The sequence below is a fragment of the Anabas testudineus genome, chromosome 4 (assembly GCF_900324465.2).
Source record: "Anabas testudineus chromosome 4, fAnaTes1.2, whole genome shotgun sequence".
Taxonomy (NCBI): Eukaryota; Metazoa; Chordata; class Actinopteri; order Anabantiformes; family Anabantidae; genus Anabas; species Anabas testudineus.
Genome location: NC_046613.1, coordinates 24,712,604 through 24,731,467, shown reverse-complemented (window position 1 = coordinate 24,731,467; position 18,864 = coordinate 24,712,604). Strand labels below are relative to the sequence as shown.

General features: G+C 40.6%; 1 protein-coding gene across 1 annotated transcript; it reads left to right on the top strand.

Moving 5' to 3' along the window:
* The first annotated feature begins 7,934 nt into the window (after positions 1-7,934).
* Positions 7,935-11,623, top strand: gorab (golgin, rab6-interacting). The gene is made up of 5 exons (XM_026344336.1): positions 7,935-8,139; positions 8,290-8,614; positions 8,819-8,920; positions 9,030-9,170; positions 11,031-11,623. Exons 1-5 carry the CDS (start codon positions 8,085-8,087, stop codon positions 11,485-11,487), a joined length of 1,080 nt encoding a protein of 359 aa, XP_026200121.1. The 5' UTR covers positions 7,935-8,084; the 3' UTR covers positions 11,488-11,623.
* Positions 11,624-18,864: the final 7,241 nt, after the last annotated feature.

Genomic DNA, 18,864 nt, shown 5'->3' with positions numbered 1-18,864 from the left:
GTACTGTACTGCAATCAAATTACTTCTAATGAAAAACTATTATTTAGCTGAAGAAAAACAACAACGTGGCGTTTAGGCACAGTCTAGAGAGTCTATTTGTAATTTATGTAAAGGTTGTGTTTAAATTAAAGAGAAGAATGAATGATGAAAAAGAACTAAAGAAAATCTTTAATCTTACTTTTTGTAGATTAAGTGCATTTTATGAAATGCATTTAATGAGTTACTGTTAGGACAGAATGAACATTTCCAATATGGGAAGACATTTTTGGATAAGTTATGGAAAACTGTGAAAGGTGGAAAGAGCAGAAGAGAAGTGCAGCCCAGTTTCAGAGAAGTGGAGGGATTTTGGGAAGGTGAGGATTCTTTTGGAAAATGTGGGACAGTAGAAAGACGCTTGGGCAGGTTGTGAAAGTTATTTTGGAAAATACAGATATTTTTAGAAAAAGTGAGGCCGTTTTGGAAAAGGAAAACATTTTGGTATGTGGGACACTTTGGGAAGGGGAGGACATTTTGTCCATTAGGGTTAGGGAATGAAATATGTGTGTTGGTGGTTGTGGTTTTGGTCACGGTGGTGTTTGGGGTTGAGAGTTCATCACCATCAAATCTTTCATTCTTTGGACTCAGTTCACGATGTCTCTTAATCATTTCTTTCAAACGATTCCACCCTGCTGATTCTGTGTTGGAGAAAACCAAACAAGACCCAAACTGTTTCGAATCACAACAGATGGTTTAAAGACAAAACAGCATCAGAGACGTTTCACCAACTGGCTTCTATTTTAATAAAAGCTTGTTTACAGGAATCCTTTGCATTCATCTATTCAGGGTTCTCTTCAGAGTGCACGACCTCTTGTTTCACCCCACAGTTGTGTTGTTTTATATCTCCCATCCAGTTATCCTAATAAAAGTTGATTTTGAAAATAATCAAATCAGTTTTATGTAATTGTTTATGAAGAACATAAAAAGGCCTAACAAGGGAGGGCCATAAATTAGTCTAATTATCACAGCTTTTTTTGTTTGGAACAATGACTCATTATTGCTTTGCGTACCCACAAACACGACACATACTTGGATTTAATGTGATTAACTCACTGCAGCGCAGCTTCAGCTGAGCCTCTGCATTTCGGAGCCATAAATCTCTATTCTCTGCCGTCAGCAGGGGCTCCTTACCTTCAGCACTGCCAAAACCAAATTTCAAATCCATGACTCCTGTTCTCCTTATAATGAAATCAGATAAGGGCGTGGCAACGAGCTGAGAGAGACTTCGTACACAGCACAAAACTACCAGAAACTCTGGGGGAGATAGGGCACTGCTGTTCACGGTGTACCTATGCCAGAGACTGCTAATAGGCATTCTCTCCATCTCTCCCTCCTTGATTGGGTCCAGATGTGTGTGTGTTACACTCTGGGAAATGGTTGAGATGAGAGACGGCGAGGCCGCCAGAGCCACAGTAAATTCGTGGAACGGCTAATGAATAAAACAACAGCGGATTAAATGTGCCATAGCTAAAAATAATTTGATTAAGAATCTGATTCAACGGCCAAATCGTTGGAGGCCATGCCGGAGACAGCTGTATCTTTATTTGAGCTCTGGTGTGCAGGACCACATTTTCCTTCCTAATGAGCTTCTCTGAGACTTCGATCGGGCTCTTTTTATGGGGATTTTTGGGCAAAGCTTGAAGCCTGATGAATCAGTTGTCATCCTGTGTGATTGTCTGTTTAAAAAGTCCCAAACTTTCTGATTCTGTGAAGACCGGTTCAGCCAGGGTCAATCCAGAGTTAAAACAGGCCCCTGTTCAGCAACTAACCAGCATGTATCAGCTCCCCATCATTTTCATGAAATACACATATCAGGAAACACACAAACCTTTCGGAGCTCTATGTCGGGCCTGATCACTGCAGACTGCACTCCAGAAAACTGTGGAAGAATAAAATACAGTTTACAAAATATAGAGTAGAGTCGACATTTTCTGAGAGAACATCTCATCTAAAAATACAATTATCTTTTTGTAGGAAATGTTATTCTATGTGGATGATGTTCTGATGTTCTGATGTTCTGATCTGTTTAGATTAACAAATGTAAATTTTTAAGAATTTGTACACCTCCTGTTGGCATGATGGTAAAAACACACTTGAGGTAAGGTTAGAGAAATGTTGTGATTTTGTTTAAAGTTTAATAATTGAGTTGTATCTGAAGTGACCAGACCACCATTTTTCTCTCACCTTAACCAAGTACAGTACGTGTCTACACACAACCATAAAACAATTTAATCACTCTGTAGTCATTCTACTGCAAGATCAGAGACTATGTTTAAAATAACCAGTGAAACTTGTCATTTACAGTTTTGTAATAACAACATTTCTGTATCATGAAAACCTAACCTGGGTGCAGGTACATCCTTTAAAAACTAATTTGCAGTTTATAGTACACAAAAAAACTTTTGATTCAGTAAGATGACAGAAATGCAAACAGTTCATGTTTGCATTTTGTTGGAGGACTGTGATGGATCAGGGGTTAGTGTGCTGAGGGGCGGCTCCGATACCTCTACTTCCAGTGCTACTCTCATGTCTTTTGCTCTCTGTTGCCCTCCTCTCTCTGCTTCTGTCTTTTCAAACTGCGTGTATATTTCATCTCAACGCAAACTGACAGGCCGACTCCACTCCTGACTTTCACCTGTCCACCCTGCTCGCTGCTGGGACTGCAGCTGCAGCTCTTCTCCTGGGACGAGCCCAAACGTCTATATGTCTCACAGCTGAAATGCCTGAATGAGGTCCAAAGAGCTCACCGGTGGGTCAAAAAGGCCCGCTGCCCTGGCTGCCAGGGGAAATAGAGCTAGTAGGCAGGTGAGACAGGGAGGCATTGTTTGGTCGTGTTTCTCTTCCTTACAGGTGGGACTGCTCAGAGTCTGGAGCACAGACCTCTGTTCAGATGGACAGGGACACTCTCCAAGAACATTAAGAGGACTTGGCTTAAAGTTGGCATGACCCAGACTGAGAGCCAAGTCTGAAGGAAATGGAAATGAGAAAGGTTTGGTGGCCTTAAACGGAAGGTTTGAGCGATTATATCTTTTGTTCACATTTTAAACCATCAACCCAAAAAACTGTTCAAACACACAGTTAAAGGTTTTTTTAAATCAAGTTTGATTTTAAAAACAGACCTAGAGATCGAGAAGAAGTGAGAAGAAATAAAACAATTATTTTGTCATGTGAGAGACTGATCAGCTGTACAGAGCTGAGGTTGTTACTGCTGCAGAGACACGTCACAAAAACACGTCACAACTTCTTCACGTCATTTCAAGGATTTTATGAATTTTAATTTAGGTGCAGTTTTATTCTAAAAATCTTTTGTCATGCAGGTAAACTGCAAAGCTGTCATTTTAGCAACGATAAGCCTTTTCTTATTGACTCTTTATTACTGTAAGAAAGATTTTAAGGTTACACTGTATCTTGACAGTTGTGTGAAAGCGATAATATGTGTGTTTGTGTAAATCTACACATGTTTCTCTCAGGTACAGGTACAGTATTTTTTCCCAGCAAACTTTAATTCAAACCACAAAAATGCATTTAAAAGTTTATTCAGTATCCCAAAGTCAAACTCTAAATAGTAATATATGGTTTTTAGACATTAATGAAATTAACTCCTGTCCATGTCCCTATGGTTCATAATAACATAAGAGCTAGAACAGGAGTCATTATGTGAATATAAAAAAAGAAAAAGATTTACAGGAAATTCAAGGTGCAAAAGCTTAAAATCATCAAGGATCATCCTGATGAAGTCTACAAAGAGAAACCAGCTGAGAGGCAGGAGATCAAAGTAAGACTTTCTGTATTAGAGATAATAGGAACAGGAGAAAGCTTCAGAGAAACTGAGAGACACGCTGTAGGTGAAGAGAATGAGATAAAAGGAAACTGTGGCCATGATGTCAGGCTGCTGTGTAGTGCTGCATACCGGCTACAGATGGCAGGACGAGAGGTCAAGGATGGAAATTAAGGAACAAATTCAGAGCAGCAGCCGAGGGTGAGAGGAGACGCGGCGGCCAGAACAAGGCAGCAAGGCCAAGGGGTCAGCGTGGACTGTGCATACAGATTTGTTAAACAGCAATTAGAAGCTCCTCCTGCTTCCAGCGCAGAGACATGGAGACGGCCTGACCTCTAATCATCCACAATTTTGTTCAGGCTCTGACTCTCTGATACGCGTCTCCGCAGACTGGCTGTTTATTTTTCACAATACTTCCGGTTTAAGCAACGTGGCCTGCGTGTCTTTATTCTATTAAGTCTGACACAGCTGGATGGCAAAGGTCATGTGCACACTTACTGCACGTGTTAAATCATGGAGCTCCACAAGCAAGTATCTGCCCACATCTCATTTCTGTTACAGAATGGGAAATCCCCTGTCAAAGTACTGGTCATTAACAATACCAGTGATTTATTTTAGGCTCGTAGGCCTCTAATATCATCTGGAAAATCAGTTTAGTATGGCCCATGGCTTTAAATACCACAGTAGTCAGTGCTGCTACGAAGAACAATTAGTCAGAAGTGGGAATCAGAGGTGTGGAGTTGTGAAGTCGCTGGTTCTGTTTTTCCTCTTCATTCTTTAGTTTATTCCCACATCAAGGTTTTTCTTGAAACAGTATCCTCAACGTTACTCAACACAGGTCTCTCCCAGATAATGTCATAATCAGAGTTTAATTATTTCAACCTTGAGAAATCTTGTTGTGTCTGTGATTTTGGCAGACACGTTGAAGTACTACAACACCCATGAGAGTTATTATTCAAGTCAGACATTAAAAAACGTCTTCCTTTTACAGATATAACAAATATGAGATTATGCAAGTGATAATTGCAATTACACGATAACTGGACAGATCAAATGAAACAAGACAGAAATACATGATATGAGAATATAAATAAAATATTCTTCTTTATAAGAAAGAAGAAAAAACTAAAGGCTAAACAAGTTTTTAAAGTTTTTTTAGTATGAATGGAGAGTGGCAAATGATTCGATCACATTTTGATTGAAACAGAGTGCGTGGAACAGAGGAAAGTAACTGGGCAGCAGGTCTGAGGGGTCTGAAGGTGGAACAGGAAGCACTCCAACAATGACCCTGGTGCCAGAATATGCAGTGTTTTAAACACAAAGTGGTGACACATTACTGACTGGAAAAGTAATGGATCACTAATTACTCATCAGTCATTCTATTTCTCTTTACTTTACTTACCTCAGTGCAGCTCCATCAGGTGTCTTTTATTAAAGCAGCAGATTAACTGATGATGCAGCTGCTGGTTTGACACGTCAGCATTAAACAAGCTTAGCCAGTTGACTCCTGACTCCTGACTCTACACATGCCTGTTGCAGAACACACAACATTTAACTCTGGAATTCCTCGGAGTCCCTTTTCTCCTCTTTTGGTAGGGGCTATCCTGCTCATCCTGCTCCCGACCAGTACTCGCTCGGTGTGTACTGGACAGGTCGGCCAACTCAGAGTCAAACTGACATAAACCCTCAATTTAACCAACTCAAGTTAAAATAATAAACAAGTTAACAAAACATCAAAGTGTCATTTCTGGAATTGATAAGTAACACAAAACCCAACTTGGAGTCCATTAAACTGCTCGTTACTGAAGAAGTAATCACATAATACCTTACTTGGCTGATTAATCCTGTTAAATCTAATAAAGAATTAAATGTGACTTGATCAGTGGAACTGAGGAACTGTCTCCAGTTTGTGGAAAATCCTCCTTGACACATGTGGATGATCTAACATGTTGGACTTCTGAACTGAGCATGCTTATCATGAAAATCTCCTTCTCTATTATCAGTACAATAGGTCCTACAGGGGATTAATACACTTCCCCTACCTATAACCCCGATATGCCTCCACAGATCATCTCAGTAATGAGCCATGTGGTCCCCTCTGGCTCTCACTAATCAGGGATCCAAGGACGTCCCATCCTCAGCCTGATGCCGTGGCAGCAAAACACAAGCTGAAACCATAGTGGTTCCCTTTCTGCCATCTGGCCTCCATGCCTGATCCTGTCTCCACTCTGCCGGCGATTTACGCCCTCCTGAGGTGTTTCGCCTTTTAACTCGCACATAATTGGCCCCCAGATGCAAAAAAGATGTGGAGGCCAGTTTTTATTAGTTGCCAAGCCGAGGTCATTGTTTTTGCATCGCTCTGACTCAGCAGTGCCAAGGTTAAAAAGAAACGCTTCATGTCTGTACACCTTCACCAACAAGAGCAAAGGTAATGATGAAATACAGAGGCACAATCTGATGGTGAGTGCTGAATGACAGTAAAGCAATAAAAGTAAAACATATTCTTTTGCTTTTCTACAAAGTTCTAAAATATCAGTTGAGTTCCTGTCCACAGACCCCTCCACCACTGACTCACCAGACACCATACGCCTGCTGTCAATTTGCATGAGTTAATAGGTGATATTCACAAGAAATATACATGACATGACGAAATAATGAACTTTATGGTTTTCTGGGTAGCTGGAAAAGTCAGATTGAAGCTCTGACATCATTTCAAAGTTAAAACCCTAGCATGTGATAAATGGTGGAACCTGTTTCTAAGGTTGACAGTTACAGTATGTAAGAAAAATGCAATTTAGTTCAGTAAATTCAATTAGAATGGCACGATCACAGCAAAAACAAGAGCATTTAAAAAATGATTTAATTAAGTATTTTTAACAATTCAAAATCATACATTATATTGATCTTGTCTCATATACCTAAAGCGGCATCAACACCATAGAAACATATAACACATAACAACAATGACAGCAACTCTACAATTTCACAGTTGATTAGACCTGAAACAACTGATTAATTGATTTAAAAATGTTTGTTTGGAAGTGGTCAGAAGTGCGACTCTGGTCCTTCTGGCCACCCTGTAGTAGTTCCATCATATTCGCATGTATGGTGGCACAACTAACAATTAACTACACAACAACAATTTCCTCAAAGGGAGCAAAAAAGTTTGTTAAAGTATTTTTCAAGCTAAAATCCCTGACACCACCTTGGGCTCAGGGACGTGGTAAAGGAATTCTTCCCTATTTATTTTATTTTGATAAAACTATTCAATTATGTAATGTTGAAAATAATAATTCTGTGTTATAACAACATCATTTTAAATTTTACAATAAGATAACACTGGTAATACTGTTACCCAGCTTGTGGGCAGATGTGCATATCTATCCACCTTTACATTTAGAACACCTAATATAAAATCACATACTTTCCAGATTTGCTCAGTTGCAATGAAGATGAAATGCGGTTGTGACTGAACTTCTTTATTTTTCCTTTTTAACGTTCCACATGATTCTAGGTCATTTTATTCTTTATACAACAAAACAAGCAACAAATTAAACAAGCCACACTTTGATAACAGGTGTGTCTAATTCTCCACTTTGCAGAACAGCCTCTTAAATTTCATGCTGCTTTCACATGAAGCAGTTCTTTAATTAACCTCTGACCCCTCTGACCTACAGGCAACTCTTTAAAGACACAGAGGAGGCAGCAGATGATAGATTTATAGGAACTGAATGAAAAATGATAAACACACTTTGTTGCAAATGGTTTTTAACGATCACAAACTTGTAGTTAAAATGTGGGTGAATTTTATTATAAGAAATGAATGATTTTTGTTTTAATTGCTAAGTTAAATCAAACTATAATCAAAATCATAAAGCAACAATCTGAACTTATTTAGTCTACCATTAATATGCCTTCTGTATTATCATCTAGAAAGTCACATTTGCTCATAATACTTTAATTGGCGTAAAATATATTTTGTAAGTTGTTTTAAAAACAATATAAGAAGCGACAATAGACCCAAATCTTGAGGTTTAAATTCCATGTCTGTGTGTTTTTAGTCAGGCGATATGTGTAACTGCGCCGCTCTTAAGGGTCCTTGACGTGGCATTAATAAACAAAGATGGCGGCGGTGTCTGGGGCTTCTTAGAGTTTGTCTGAATACTTTGAGCTTTATGATGATTATTATCTGGAGTTAATACACACAGCCCTTCCTCTAAGGATTGTCTTTCCTGACTCGTTTGGAGTATTTTAGGTGTGAAGCTGTAAAATGAGCGCCTGGGCTGGTTTTTCTGACGAGGAGCTGCGGAGGATGCATCATAAAGGTAGCTAGCGTTTCCTTTTGCTAGTGGTAGCCAGACACGTAAGACTCTGACTGTGTGTGGGTTTTTATTGCTTAAGATGAACTTTGATAGTTATTCTGAGACATGTATTTTACACATTTGGGAATAATCACGAACTCATCACTTTTTCAGACTCGGAAATGTGCAGTGCAGCTGCCCGAGGTCGGAAACCGCCTCCGGCAAACCGGAGTCGGCAGCAGCTACAACGGGAGAAGGCTCTTCAGCTAGCCGCGCAGAGAAACGCAGGTGTCGGATCACCTGGTCTTCTACCGGAACAACAACTCACACAACCGCCGACGAAGAAACCGCCGGAGGCTGCAGCACCAGCAGGAGGTCCGGCTGTCAAACAGGAGGTGCCGCAGAGACCCGGGGTGCTGAAGCCGACAGACAGTCATCAAGTGGCTGCAGAGGAGGAGACCCCGGCTGTCAAAGAGCTGGAGAAACAAGAGGTGGAACTGTTAGTATGTGTTTGTTATCGTACACATTACAGAGGTTTGGTTTGATTTACAACACAAAAATACAATCAGAAGGTGTAACCCACTGCTGGGTAACTGTAAAAAGAAATGTATAACAAGAGACTCTATGTTATTTGTTAATGCCAAAGTTTAGTTGTACTTGTACCTTTCGTGGTGTCTTATTTTTTCTTTCTGTCTGATCACAGGCGGGAAAAGACACGTCTGGAGCAACTGCAGCAAGAGCAAAAAGTAATCGAAGAGAGGAATAAGCGCAAGAAAGCTCTGCTGGCAAAAACCATTGCTGAGAAGTAAGTATGGATGGGTTAGTACTGTGCTGAGCAAGATGATATGATTATACATAGGAATGTTAAGTAGAATTTAAGTAACCGCAGTATGTTATACTTTACTCTGCCACAGGTCCAAACAGACCCAAGCAGAAGCTGTGAAGCTGAAGAGAATCCAGAAGGAGCTTCAGGCTCTCGATGACATGGTGTCCAATGATATTGGCATCCTAAGAGGAAAGATAGAACAGGCCAGCTGGGACTACACCGCTGCAAGGTAGAAAGCCTATCCTTGATGAACTAAGAAATTAAACAAGGTGTGTTTTATGTAGAAAATGTCTGTGACCTCTGGTAGATGGCCGTTATTGTGAGTGAGAAGCCGTTCTTCTGAGTACTGTAGTGGAGAGAGGAGACGCCCAGCCAATCTAAACACCTATCTGCTCCTGTCAGCCTCTGCTGTGACATTTTAGCTTTGCAAAGCAAAGCACATGTGTTACTAACTAATATTAAGTACCATGCAATGTATAGTATATTTACTGTAAGTCCTCCCCTTTTAAACCCTAGAAACACTGCCCCCTGCAGATGGTTTCCAGTACTCACATAACTCCCCCCCCCCCACTTTTAATCCACATCTGTTTCCAACACTTTGAGTTTTTTTAGCAAGCACTGTCCCACTAAGATGTTTTAGATGGTCTGCTTTGCTTCAACATACAGAGCTTAAATAGACATGAATATAACTATCTATCCAACCATTAACTGAACCTCTCTTTCTGTTAACAGTTGTGGTGCCAATCCCAGCTGACACTGGAAGATAGGCAGACAGGTTGCTAGACTATCACAGATCTGACATATAGCGACACACACATGTCTTTAGTCTGTGGGACGAAGCGGGAGGAAACTCGAGTAGGCACGGAGAGAGCGTGGAAAAGTCCACACAGAAAGGCACTCGGCCGGCTGGTAGATTCAAATAGGGGCCCTCCTGGCTGTGAAGTGACAGTGCTTATGACAATTCTTAATTCCTTCGGTTGCTGAACCGTGGTCCCTACTCACAGTGATCCAGTAAATCTATATCTGACCTTGTGCTTGTATCTGGGATCCCTCTTTGCAGCCTGTTGTGTAGTGAGATTAGATCGATGTCATGAACACTTCTCATCACTGATGTTTGTATAACGGGAAGAGGACCTGACCTTCACGTACTCATTGCACTGGACTCTGTTATGATTATGTTGATTTAATCAGTTGTTGAGCTTACAGTGAGATACACCATAAAACCCCAAGGTGAAATTCAACTTGTAGAAATGTTTGACATCATTTGGTTTATTGCCACAGTTTCCAAACAGCTTGTGGTTTCCTGTTCTTCACAATTAAAACAATGTTTCTGTGTTCAGACGTCGTGGGAGGACTTGTATCCTCAGTGGGGCCGTTTCTGAAAATATTCAGTTCATGTGCCAACACACAATCTTAGTTTTAATACAGATACTGTTTTTAAATATGTAAAGCTGTTTTCTCGTACATTTCTGGTACATTTAAGAAATGATTGAATCAAACATTGATAAAGATGATCCTGATCAGGCATTTGCTGCCAACGTTTGGTGCCTGACAGTTTTTAAGGCATGTTAGTAGCAAAGGAAGATCAGTGTTGAGAAAGTACTAATGGAGCCACCCGTGTTGCCTGTTTGTCTGATTAGTCGTGTCAAACCAGAATATATAAATGTTTTTATCAATGATTTATTATCAAAACTACTAAGAGTTAATTTTCTGATGCTTTCAGCACAACATCTAACCTGATTGGATGTGTATGATCTTATATAAAGTTGTTATTCATGCAGGATTCTGACGTCATTTGTGTCATTAGTGTTTGCATTTTGACAAAAAGCAGGTATGAACAGATGAATGGGTTTCCTAATATACATTAAGCATATTTGGTCTTGGTGCTTTTTATGAACGGTCATGCAATGCAGACGGGAGTACTTGGATTTGTTACAGCTTCATTTGTTAATGAAATGAAACATCTCCACTCCTAAAGAAGCAGTTATTCATGGTTAAACTGAGAAATATGTTTGTTTAATACAAAATATATGTGACGAGCTGTTTTTAATTTTTATTTTCTCTCATTATTTCTTTACATTTTCCATAGAAAGCGGTACGAGAAGGCAGAGGCAGAGTATGTGATGGCCAAGCTTGACCTGCACAAGAAGACAGAGGTAAAGGAGCAGCTGACGGAGCACCTCTGCGCCATCATCCAGCAGAACGAGCTGCGTAAAGCCCACAAGCTGGAGGAGCTGATGCAGCAGCTGCAGCTTCAGGCGACCGAGGAGGAGCTGGAGAGGCAGAAGGAGAAAGAGGAGGAGGACAAGAAAAGAAGTTGTGTGGAGGCGCAGCGAGATGGGAAAGAGGAAAACGGTTCTATGCAGAATCAGGAGGGAACAGTGCAATCAACCAAAGACTGTAAAGCCACAGAGGAAGAGACTGTAAAAGGGGAGATGGGAGGTGAAGTCCAGCAAGAACACAAACTTATGATTGAACCACCAAAGATTGAACAAGCTTCTGAAACACTAGAAAATGGTCCTCAGAGTGAGACTGTGGCCTCCTGATGCTCTGAGTGACTTCTTCTGTAAAATATCTTCACATTATCCTTCACTGTAGGATCAATATACAGTGGCAAGAAAAAATATGTGAACACTTTGAAGTTTTATGGTTTTCTGCATTCATTTGTCAGAAAATATGATCTGATCTTTACCCAAGTCTAAAAAGAACATTGCTGCACCCTGAAGTTTGCCAAAGAGCACATTGACCCTCCACAGCAGTATTGGCAAAATATTTAGTGGACTGATGAAACTAGATTGAATTATTTGGAAAGAACACACAGGACTACATCTGGTATAAAAATGTCACTGCATAACATCATGAAAACATCACCCTAGTCGTATGTATGGTGGAGGAAACATCATGATTTGGACCTGCTTTGCTGCACCCAGGCCTGGCCAGCTTGCAATGAATTAGCTAGTTATTAATTCCAAGGTAGTTAATAACATACTTTTTCTAATAGCACTATATTATTTTATTATTTGTTAATAATCTTGACTTAAATGAAGATCAGATCACATTTTGTGACAAATTAATGCAGAAAAATAGGAAATTCCAAAAGGTTCACATACTTTTTTTTTTTTCACTTTAAAACACTAACGCAGTCTTAAACTTAGTCTGGGGCTGTCAAAAATATAGAGCATATGACATTATGTTTCTTTTGAAATGTCTTCCCAGGAACTAAAGAACAGGAACCTTCCCTAGGGTGGATGTCCTCAAGGAAATTGTCATGTGCATTTCCACAGCAGGGCTCAAGCCTGGACAAGACTAATCACATTATTAAAAGCTCTACACTCGGCTGCTTTTTACATGTGCAGCAGGTTTTTAAAAATCTGGAGTGTATTAAATGCTGTGCAGTATTTGACCAATCCGTAATGTTCAGCACTGAAGGCCCTGCCCAGATAGTTCCTGGTCCGTACTACGGCCTGACCTGGGACCAACCTAAATTTAGACCCTAGTTCCATTGTGGAAATGCAGGTATTGGAACTAAGTTCATCAGAGGTTCTATACCAGGTTCCTGGTCCCCAGGAAAAACTCTGCAGTGGAAACAAGCCTTTAGTTGTTAGTGTGTATTTACATTTACTTTATTTTCATAAGACAGAGTTGAATTATTCCAAAATGCTAAAATCAGTGTCTGGTTAGATTTAGAAACCTGATGTCTCTCTAAAATCGTAACTACGCCTCGTTTAGACTGTATGTTATTCAGACACAGTTCATCCACAACCGCTTGTATTGAAGCATTTAACATATGAGAATTTGGGCTTCTTGTACTAAATGTTAAAAGACTTTGTAGAGAGCTGTGTTGAATACTTCATTGACACTAATATGAATCATTTCCAAATGGTACCCAGCACTCGCTGTATTTGTACCTGCAGGATCAGATGGAATCATGTTCAGCTGCTGAAAACTGTAAATCAGAAAATTATCTTGCAGCTATTATCCTCAATCTGTCCGTTCTTATGTGTGCGCTTCCTAAAAAAAAGAACTGTTCTTCCAAACATGTGGTTTTACATCATATCTGAATTATCTCTGTGAGCAAAGGTTGAATTCAACAGGCCACTGGTTTTGATTGTTGTCTCTTTGTGGCAAGAATAAAAGATGGGTACTGTTTACTTCCTGGAAGAAAATATCCGTTTCATGCTGACGGAGCTGAGCGTTAATCCGTTTCTATTCTAAACACGAACCCTCCTGTCCTGTGTGTTGTAGATGAACGAACATGTTAGCTGGTGCTGGGCTTGTGTTTCACAAAGCTAATTCTGGTCTTGTCAGTGCAGCTGAGGAGCAGCGGGCCTCCTGGATGGTAAGACGATATCTGTTAACGTATGTACGGATGCTTCAGCCTGCATGTGTTTCTGCAGTTTGCTTTCCATCGCAGCACATGGAACAATGTGTGGAAAATAATATGTGACAATAATCTCATGTTAAACTCTGTAAATATGGGCCTGACCAAAGTCTGATTGATTAGTCTGAATGTTGTGACACAGATGAATAAAACATGTAAGAGGTTATTTAAAGTGGGGTGAATATTTAAAAAGGTCATATTTAGATAAAAACTGCTGAAGGATATTTTACTAAAATAAACCTTAAAAAAAAAAAAGCAGATTTCCTTGTGCTTTCTGTTCTCACTTTGTTTTAGTGTTTAGATAATGAGTTGTCTGCAGGTCGCAAGCCTGTGGTCCTGGAAGGAATTTACATGGAGGAAAGCACTTTGGGACTCCCATCGCTTTTTCAAGTCATTTTTAAAGTGCAGTAAGTGTTTCTGTAAACCGCTCTAAGATTTTACAGCACTCCGGTCACATCTGGCCGTCTGAAGGAGAGGCCGTAAAAGCAGCTTTTTAAATTAGTTGGGAGGTGGAAGCTCTGAGAGGGAGAGTGACCACGGTCCGTCTGTCCCTGCAGAAACTCCAAGGTCAGTGTTTGAAGATTTCAGCTCAAAGTAATGAAGATAATTAAACGAAGTGGTTTTTAGTGGGTCCTTTCCACTCGTTGTGAACATCACTATAAAACAAAATCACTGGTGAAATGTAATTAATTATGTTTCTTCCATCTTGAAATTGGATTTTATTCTGTGTTACAGAGGGAAATGGACTTTTTACTCCACTCCATGTATTAGACTCTAGTCAAGTCATTTGAGTCTAATTGTGTTTCACTGTAATTTAATTACTTTAATACTTTTATTTTTACCCAACCCGCCTCATTCATTTTCTTTTTAAACAAAACCTTCATGTGAAACATTTTCATACAATTTCGATTTTTAACTAACTCTATTCATTTGTGAACTTGCTTGAGGCCCATCTGTTACAAACTTTATTTTTATTCTAATTAGAAATTAGCTCCGTGTTGGCAGCAACAGTAAAATACAGTTTGAATTAATTCATTAGATTTATCTGTTAATAACAGCTTTATTTAAAGGGCCATGTGTTGAAGTACTAATTACCTCTGATGTGTTGAGTTGACTTTTAAATGCAGTCAGTTTCATATTCAGATGAATTAAATCAAGTATCTGAGGATCTTCATGATCCGCTTCACGGCCTCAGTTTGAAATAGGAACAGTAAAAATTGTCTCGGTCCTGTGAGAGAAATCCTCAGGGGCTCCTTAAAAACAGAAATGTGCGCTTGATTAGGACGAGAAAACCCGAGAAGATCGGGATCCGGAGGTTTGGATCAGACCGAGAACACGCGTCCCCGTTAAAAACACATGTCCACCGGTGTGTGTGTGTGTGTGTGTGTGTGTGTGTGTGTGTGAGACTTCAGAGAGCGCAGGGTTTCTAAAGTAAAGTGGGATTTATGTGGCGCTGCTGTCCCCCGACAGGTCGAGAAAAGCCGAGAAACCCGAGTCTCCGAAAAAGAAGCGAACTCCTCCTGAGACCATCTGGACGCGTCGAGCTTCAGCTCCACACTAAATAGAAGTGGATGGATGTTTATGGTGGAGCCCTGTGTTCCTCTGTTAGAGGCCTGCAAAGGTTTGAAGCAAGAAAAGAACCGAATCTTATTAGAACTCAGCTTCACTGTTGAAGAGAAGAAGGCTGCACACAGAATGTGTCTCTGTAATATATATATATATATATATATATATATATAGACAAATAATCCTTCAGACAAATAATTTATAAATAGCTCCATGTTGCTCTGAAAAAGAAAAGTAATTTAATAAAACACAGGAAACAATAAATAGAAATAGAAGGAAAATGATTCAAATGTAAAGTGAAACACAGAAACAACGAAACCACTAATGAATGATTTATTTATCCCGGGATCAGTCACTGGCTGCGGTGTTAAACAGTCGGAGGGTGGTGTTGGGGTGGTGTAATAAAGAGGATCAGTGCGGCTGGATTAATTTCACACGGCCACTTGCTCTGTAAACTCTCCGTGTTGTTTTAATCAGGAGCAGATTTGCTGTTTTATGTCTGAACACCACAGAGCGTTTACAGTTCCAACAGAGCAGCAACAGCACAACAAGAGGACGAGGGGGCACAGCCACCAGGATGCACTTCATCACTACTGGAGTGGGGGGGTTCCACCACATCCATCTGACAGCTCCAGTCACTTTTCACATCACATCAGACACAGTTCTCCTCTGGAGCAGCAGGTTCCTCTCAGCTGACTGACGCGGATCCAGCTCAGACTTTTATTCTAACAGCGTTTGATCCTCGACTCTTCTCTGAATACCAAGAGTTTTATATCAGTTTTAAATCAGATACTAATATTTGATTGTTGTTCAAGTCTCACAGTGTCGCTGTGGTTTAGTTTTAGGCTGTGGTTTAGTTTTAGGCTGTGGTTTAGTTTTAGGCTGCGTCGACGCAGTCAGAGGTTATGTTTCATTTCAATGAAAGAATTAGTGAATTGTTTTAATTGTAAGAGAAAATATGTAAAATGTACATGATGATAAATTCAGATTAACTGCATCAAAGTACAGTTCAGCAAATGTTAGCATTTTAACATGGGCCTTAAGAAATCCGTGGCTAATATTCCACAGTCTGTGAAATATTTATATATAACATAATATATATATATAATGTATATATTATATATATAGTATATGTATATATGTGTGTGTGAGTGTGTGTGTGTGTGTGTGTGCAACAGATTTTATCAGAATTAAAATAAAAACAATCAAATCTAATCAGTGCACTTTTACATGTTCAGGAGAACCTCTCTGCAGATGTCTAAACTTCAGTCTGCATTACAAGGCCCCAGTGCTGGCTCCTCGTCCCCTCACAGCCTCCCCTGAAACTGTAATCAGCTCCGTGTTTGTGAGACGTTTGCAGCTCGGTCCCGGTGCAGCCGCTGCAATCAGGCGCAGCGCAGGGGGAGCGTGTCTGCAACATGTGGTTCCCTGCACAGGATGTAAAGAGTCAACAAGGAGGCCATTTACTCCTAATTAGGGAAATAAAACAGGACAGGGGCCAAGGCGCTACTCCAATCAGCACCAGAGGTCAGTGGACAGCGGCGGGACCGTCGTCATCGTCCTCAGCCCGGGGCCACGACTGAACAGCACAGAGGGACTGAGCTAAAACAGAATCAGCAGAGAAAGAAAACACATTAAGACCAAGTGGGAACTTGGATTTAAATGCGTGTTGGGACTGACAGGACTGGTGGAGGAAGAATTCAGTGGCACCACAGAAATTCAACAACAGCATTAATGATGTGGAGGCATCAACAAGCAAGTGTCATTGTAATGTAACAGCAGTGCAGCTTTTCTTTAGGCCTCTTATCCGAAGGGTTTGAGAGACCTCAGCTTCTCTCAGCCCAGTTTCCAGATGGTCTTCAACTGTTTGTCACTTTAGAAATTGGATTTAAATATTTGGGAAACGTAAAATCTTTCAATCTTGAGTAGTTGTTGGAAATAGTTCAGGACATTTAGATCAAGTAAAAAGTGAAATAAATACATAATGTACATGTGTGTATGTGTATCATGATCCTTCTTTTATCACAGACATGAAATCATCAAGAAATCACAATAGGAAAAAGTCTCTTATTACTTCTCTACTGATTTGTCCCTCACACCATTGTCTTCACTTGTTTAATGTCTCATCTTTAATAATAAAGTCATAAATTAAAAAATGTTTCTCACTTAAAGATCCGACTTGAGCCGGGTCACAGGTCGCAGCCTCGTTCTCTGACTAAAACTTAGTATGTTTTCAGGGATTAATGAAGTTAAACAGACGGGGCAACGCTGCACTTCCTCCGTGTCTGTAGATTTGCTGTAAGATCTCACTACTGGTCCTCGTTAACTTTTACCCTTCACCTCGGAGGGTCAGCAGGTTTCCGTGGCTCCACTGTTCAGTTGCCACCCACCGCCTCCCCCGAGCTGGACCAGACTACAAACCAGTGCAGCCCCTAATTATCCCTGTTCAGGCTTTTACTCCTGACATGAGTTAGAGTCTGGAGTTTCATGAGTCTGTGATCAAGATCCATTTCCAAGTCGCAAAACTAATTTAGTGAAGCTCTGCATAAATTTATGATCACTCCTGTTTTTTGCTCGTACAGTTTAGAACAGTATCAGACTGAAAAAGGTCAGCGTGTGAGATTTAAACCATGAATACTGGTAAATACAGATCAGAATTATGACAATGTTGACTGAAAATGATGTTTTAATGATGCAAAAAATAACAGAACAGCATAAAAGCACCTTTTTAGCTCTGTTAGATTTTTGAACTCCACGGTTTGATTTACAAAGAGCCGTCTTTTCATCTTTATAATTCCTGCACGTGTTTATCCTGAATTTAAGCTGAACGTGATTTAATAATCATAAAGGTGATTTTAAACCTGACAGGTTTTTTAAACCTGACAGGTTTAAAATTACGATCCCTTCTCGCTCCGTCTTTGTTCCACAGTCTGCAGTGCTGCAGCGTACACAGTGAAGGCCCCGGTCCAAGTTGGAAGGACAGTAGGGATGTTTGGTTATGTGGTCTCCATCTTGGACCACTGGGCCTTCAGCGCCCCCACGGAGTTTTTCCTTATCCAAACTGAGGGCGTGTCGGATTCCTCTGAGACTGATCTGTGAATCTGAGCTGTGTAAACAACGTTTTCTCCATCTGAGTTGACAGTTGTTCCCAAAGACAGAGACGAGTCTACAAACACTTCTCATCTCACACTGTGATGATTTGACTTTACTGAGAACCTCAAACATTTGCAGCCTCTGTGTTCTACAGTGAGTGATGACTCTACATTTGATTTGAACATCCCGTGTGATTTGGCTGCTTTTCCAGATTCTACTCAAACTACTTTGATGGATCCAGGTGTAAATGTTGTCATCCTGATGCTGATTTCTACTCATACTCTCAGATTGGCGTGTTCCTCACAGACAAACTGTAGCAGCCGGAGTGAAACAGGCCACGTTCACATTGAGGTCTGCACAAAGAACAGGGCCCCTGCAGGAGAAGACAGAGAGTCTGAGACACGGGGAGGCCTTTTCTTTTCTTTTTTCTTTGCCCTAGCTGGCACCAGAATGGACTTGTAGGCAGGAGGGGGGGGGCTAATGATGAAAAAGTCTACTCTATCCCTGTGCCTTCATTAAATACATGGAAAGAACGAGAGAGGCACATCTGGATTCAATCTGCGTCTCTTTGATGGCATCAAGTGTTCTTTTCCCAGATCATGAGGCTGGAAGCTCTGGGATGTCTATGGCAGCTTGGAGCAGAGTCGACTCCTGCCATCTGAACACAGCCCACCACATCACCTCTGCCATTCGGCCCCCTCCGTTCCTTCATCCCCTCACCTCCACCACCTCTGCAGTGCAGCTCCAGTAGTGAAGGGAAGCAGCACCTGATTGATTTTCAGAACCGTTCTACTGTTTCTCTGCTCGGTTCAGTGGGAGCTCTTCTGTTATTTCTGCACTATATTTATCTGCTGGTTGGAGGGACTGGTCTAAAACAGAGGTT

Bases quoted from the DNA above. Each gene is read 5' to 3' on its own strand.
- gorab (XM_026344336.1), top strand. From the start codon at position 8,085: ATGAGCGCCTGGGCTGGTTTTTCTGACGAGGAGCTGCGGAGGATGCAT. The intron at 8,615-8,818 runs GTTAGTATGTGT...GTCTGATCACAG, and splicing joins GAGAAACAAGAGGTGGAACT to GCGGGAAAAGACACGTCTGG. The intron at 8,921-9,029 runs GTAAGTATGGAT...ACTCTGCCACAG, and splicing joins GCAAAAACCATTGCTGAGAA to GTCCAAACAGACCCAAGCAG.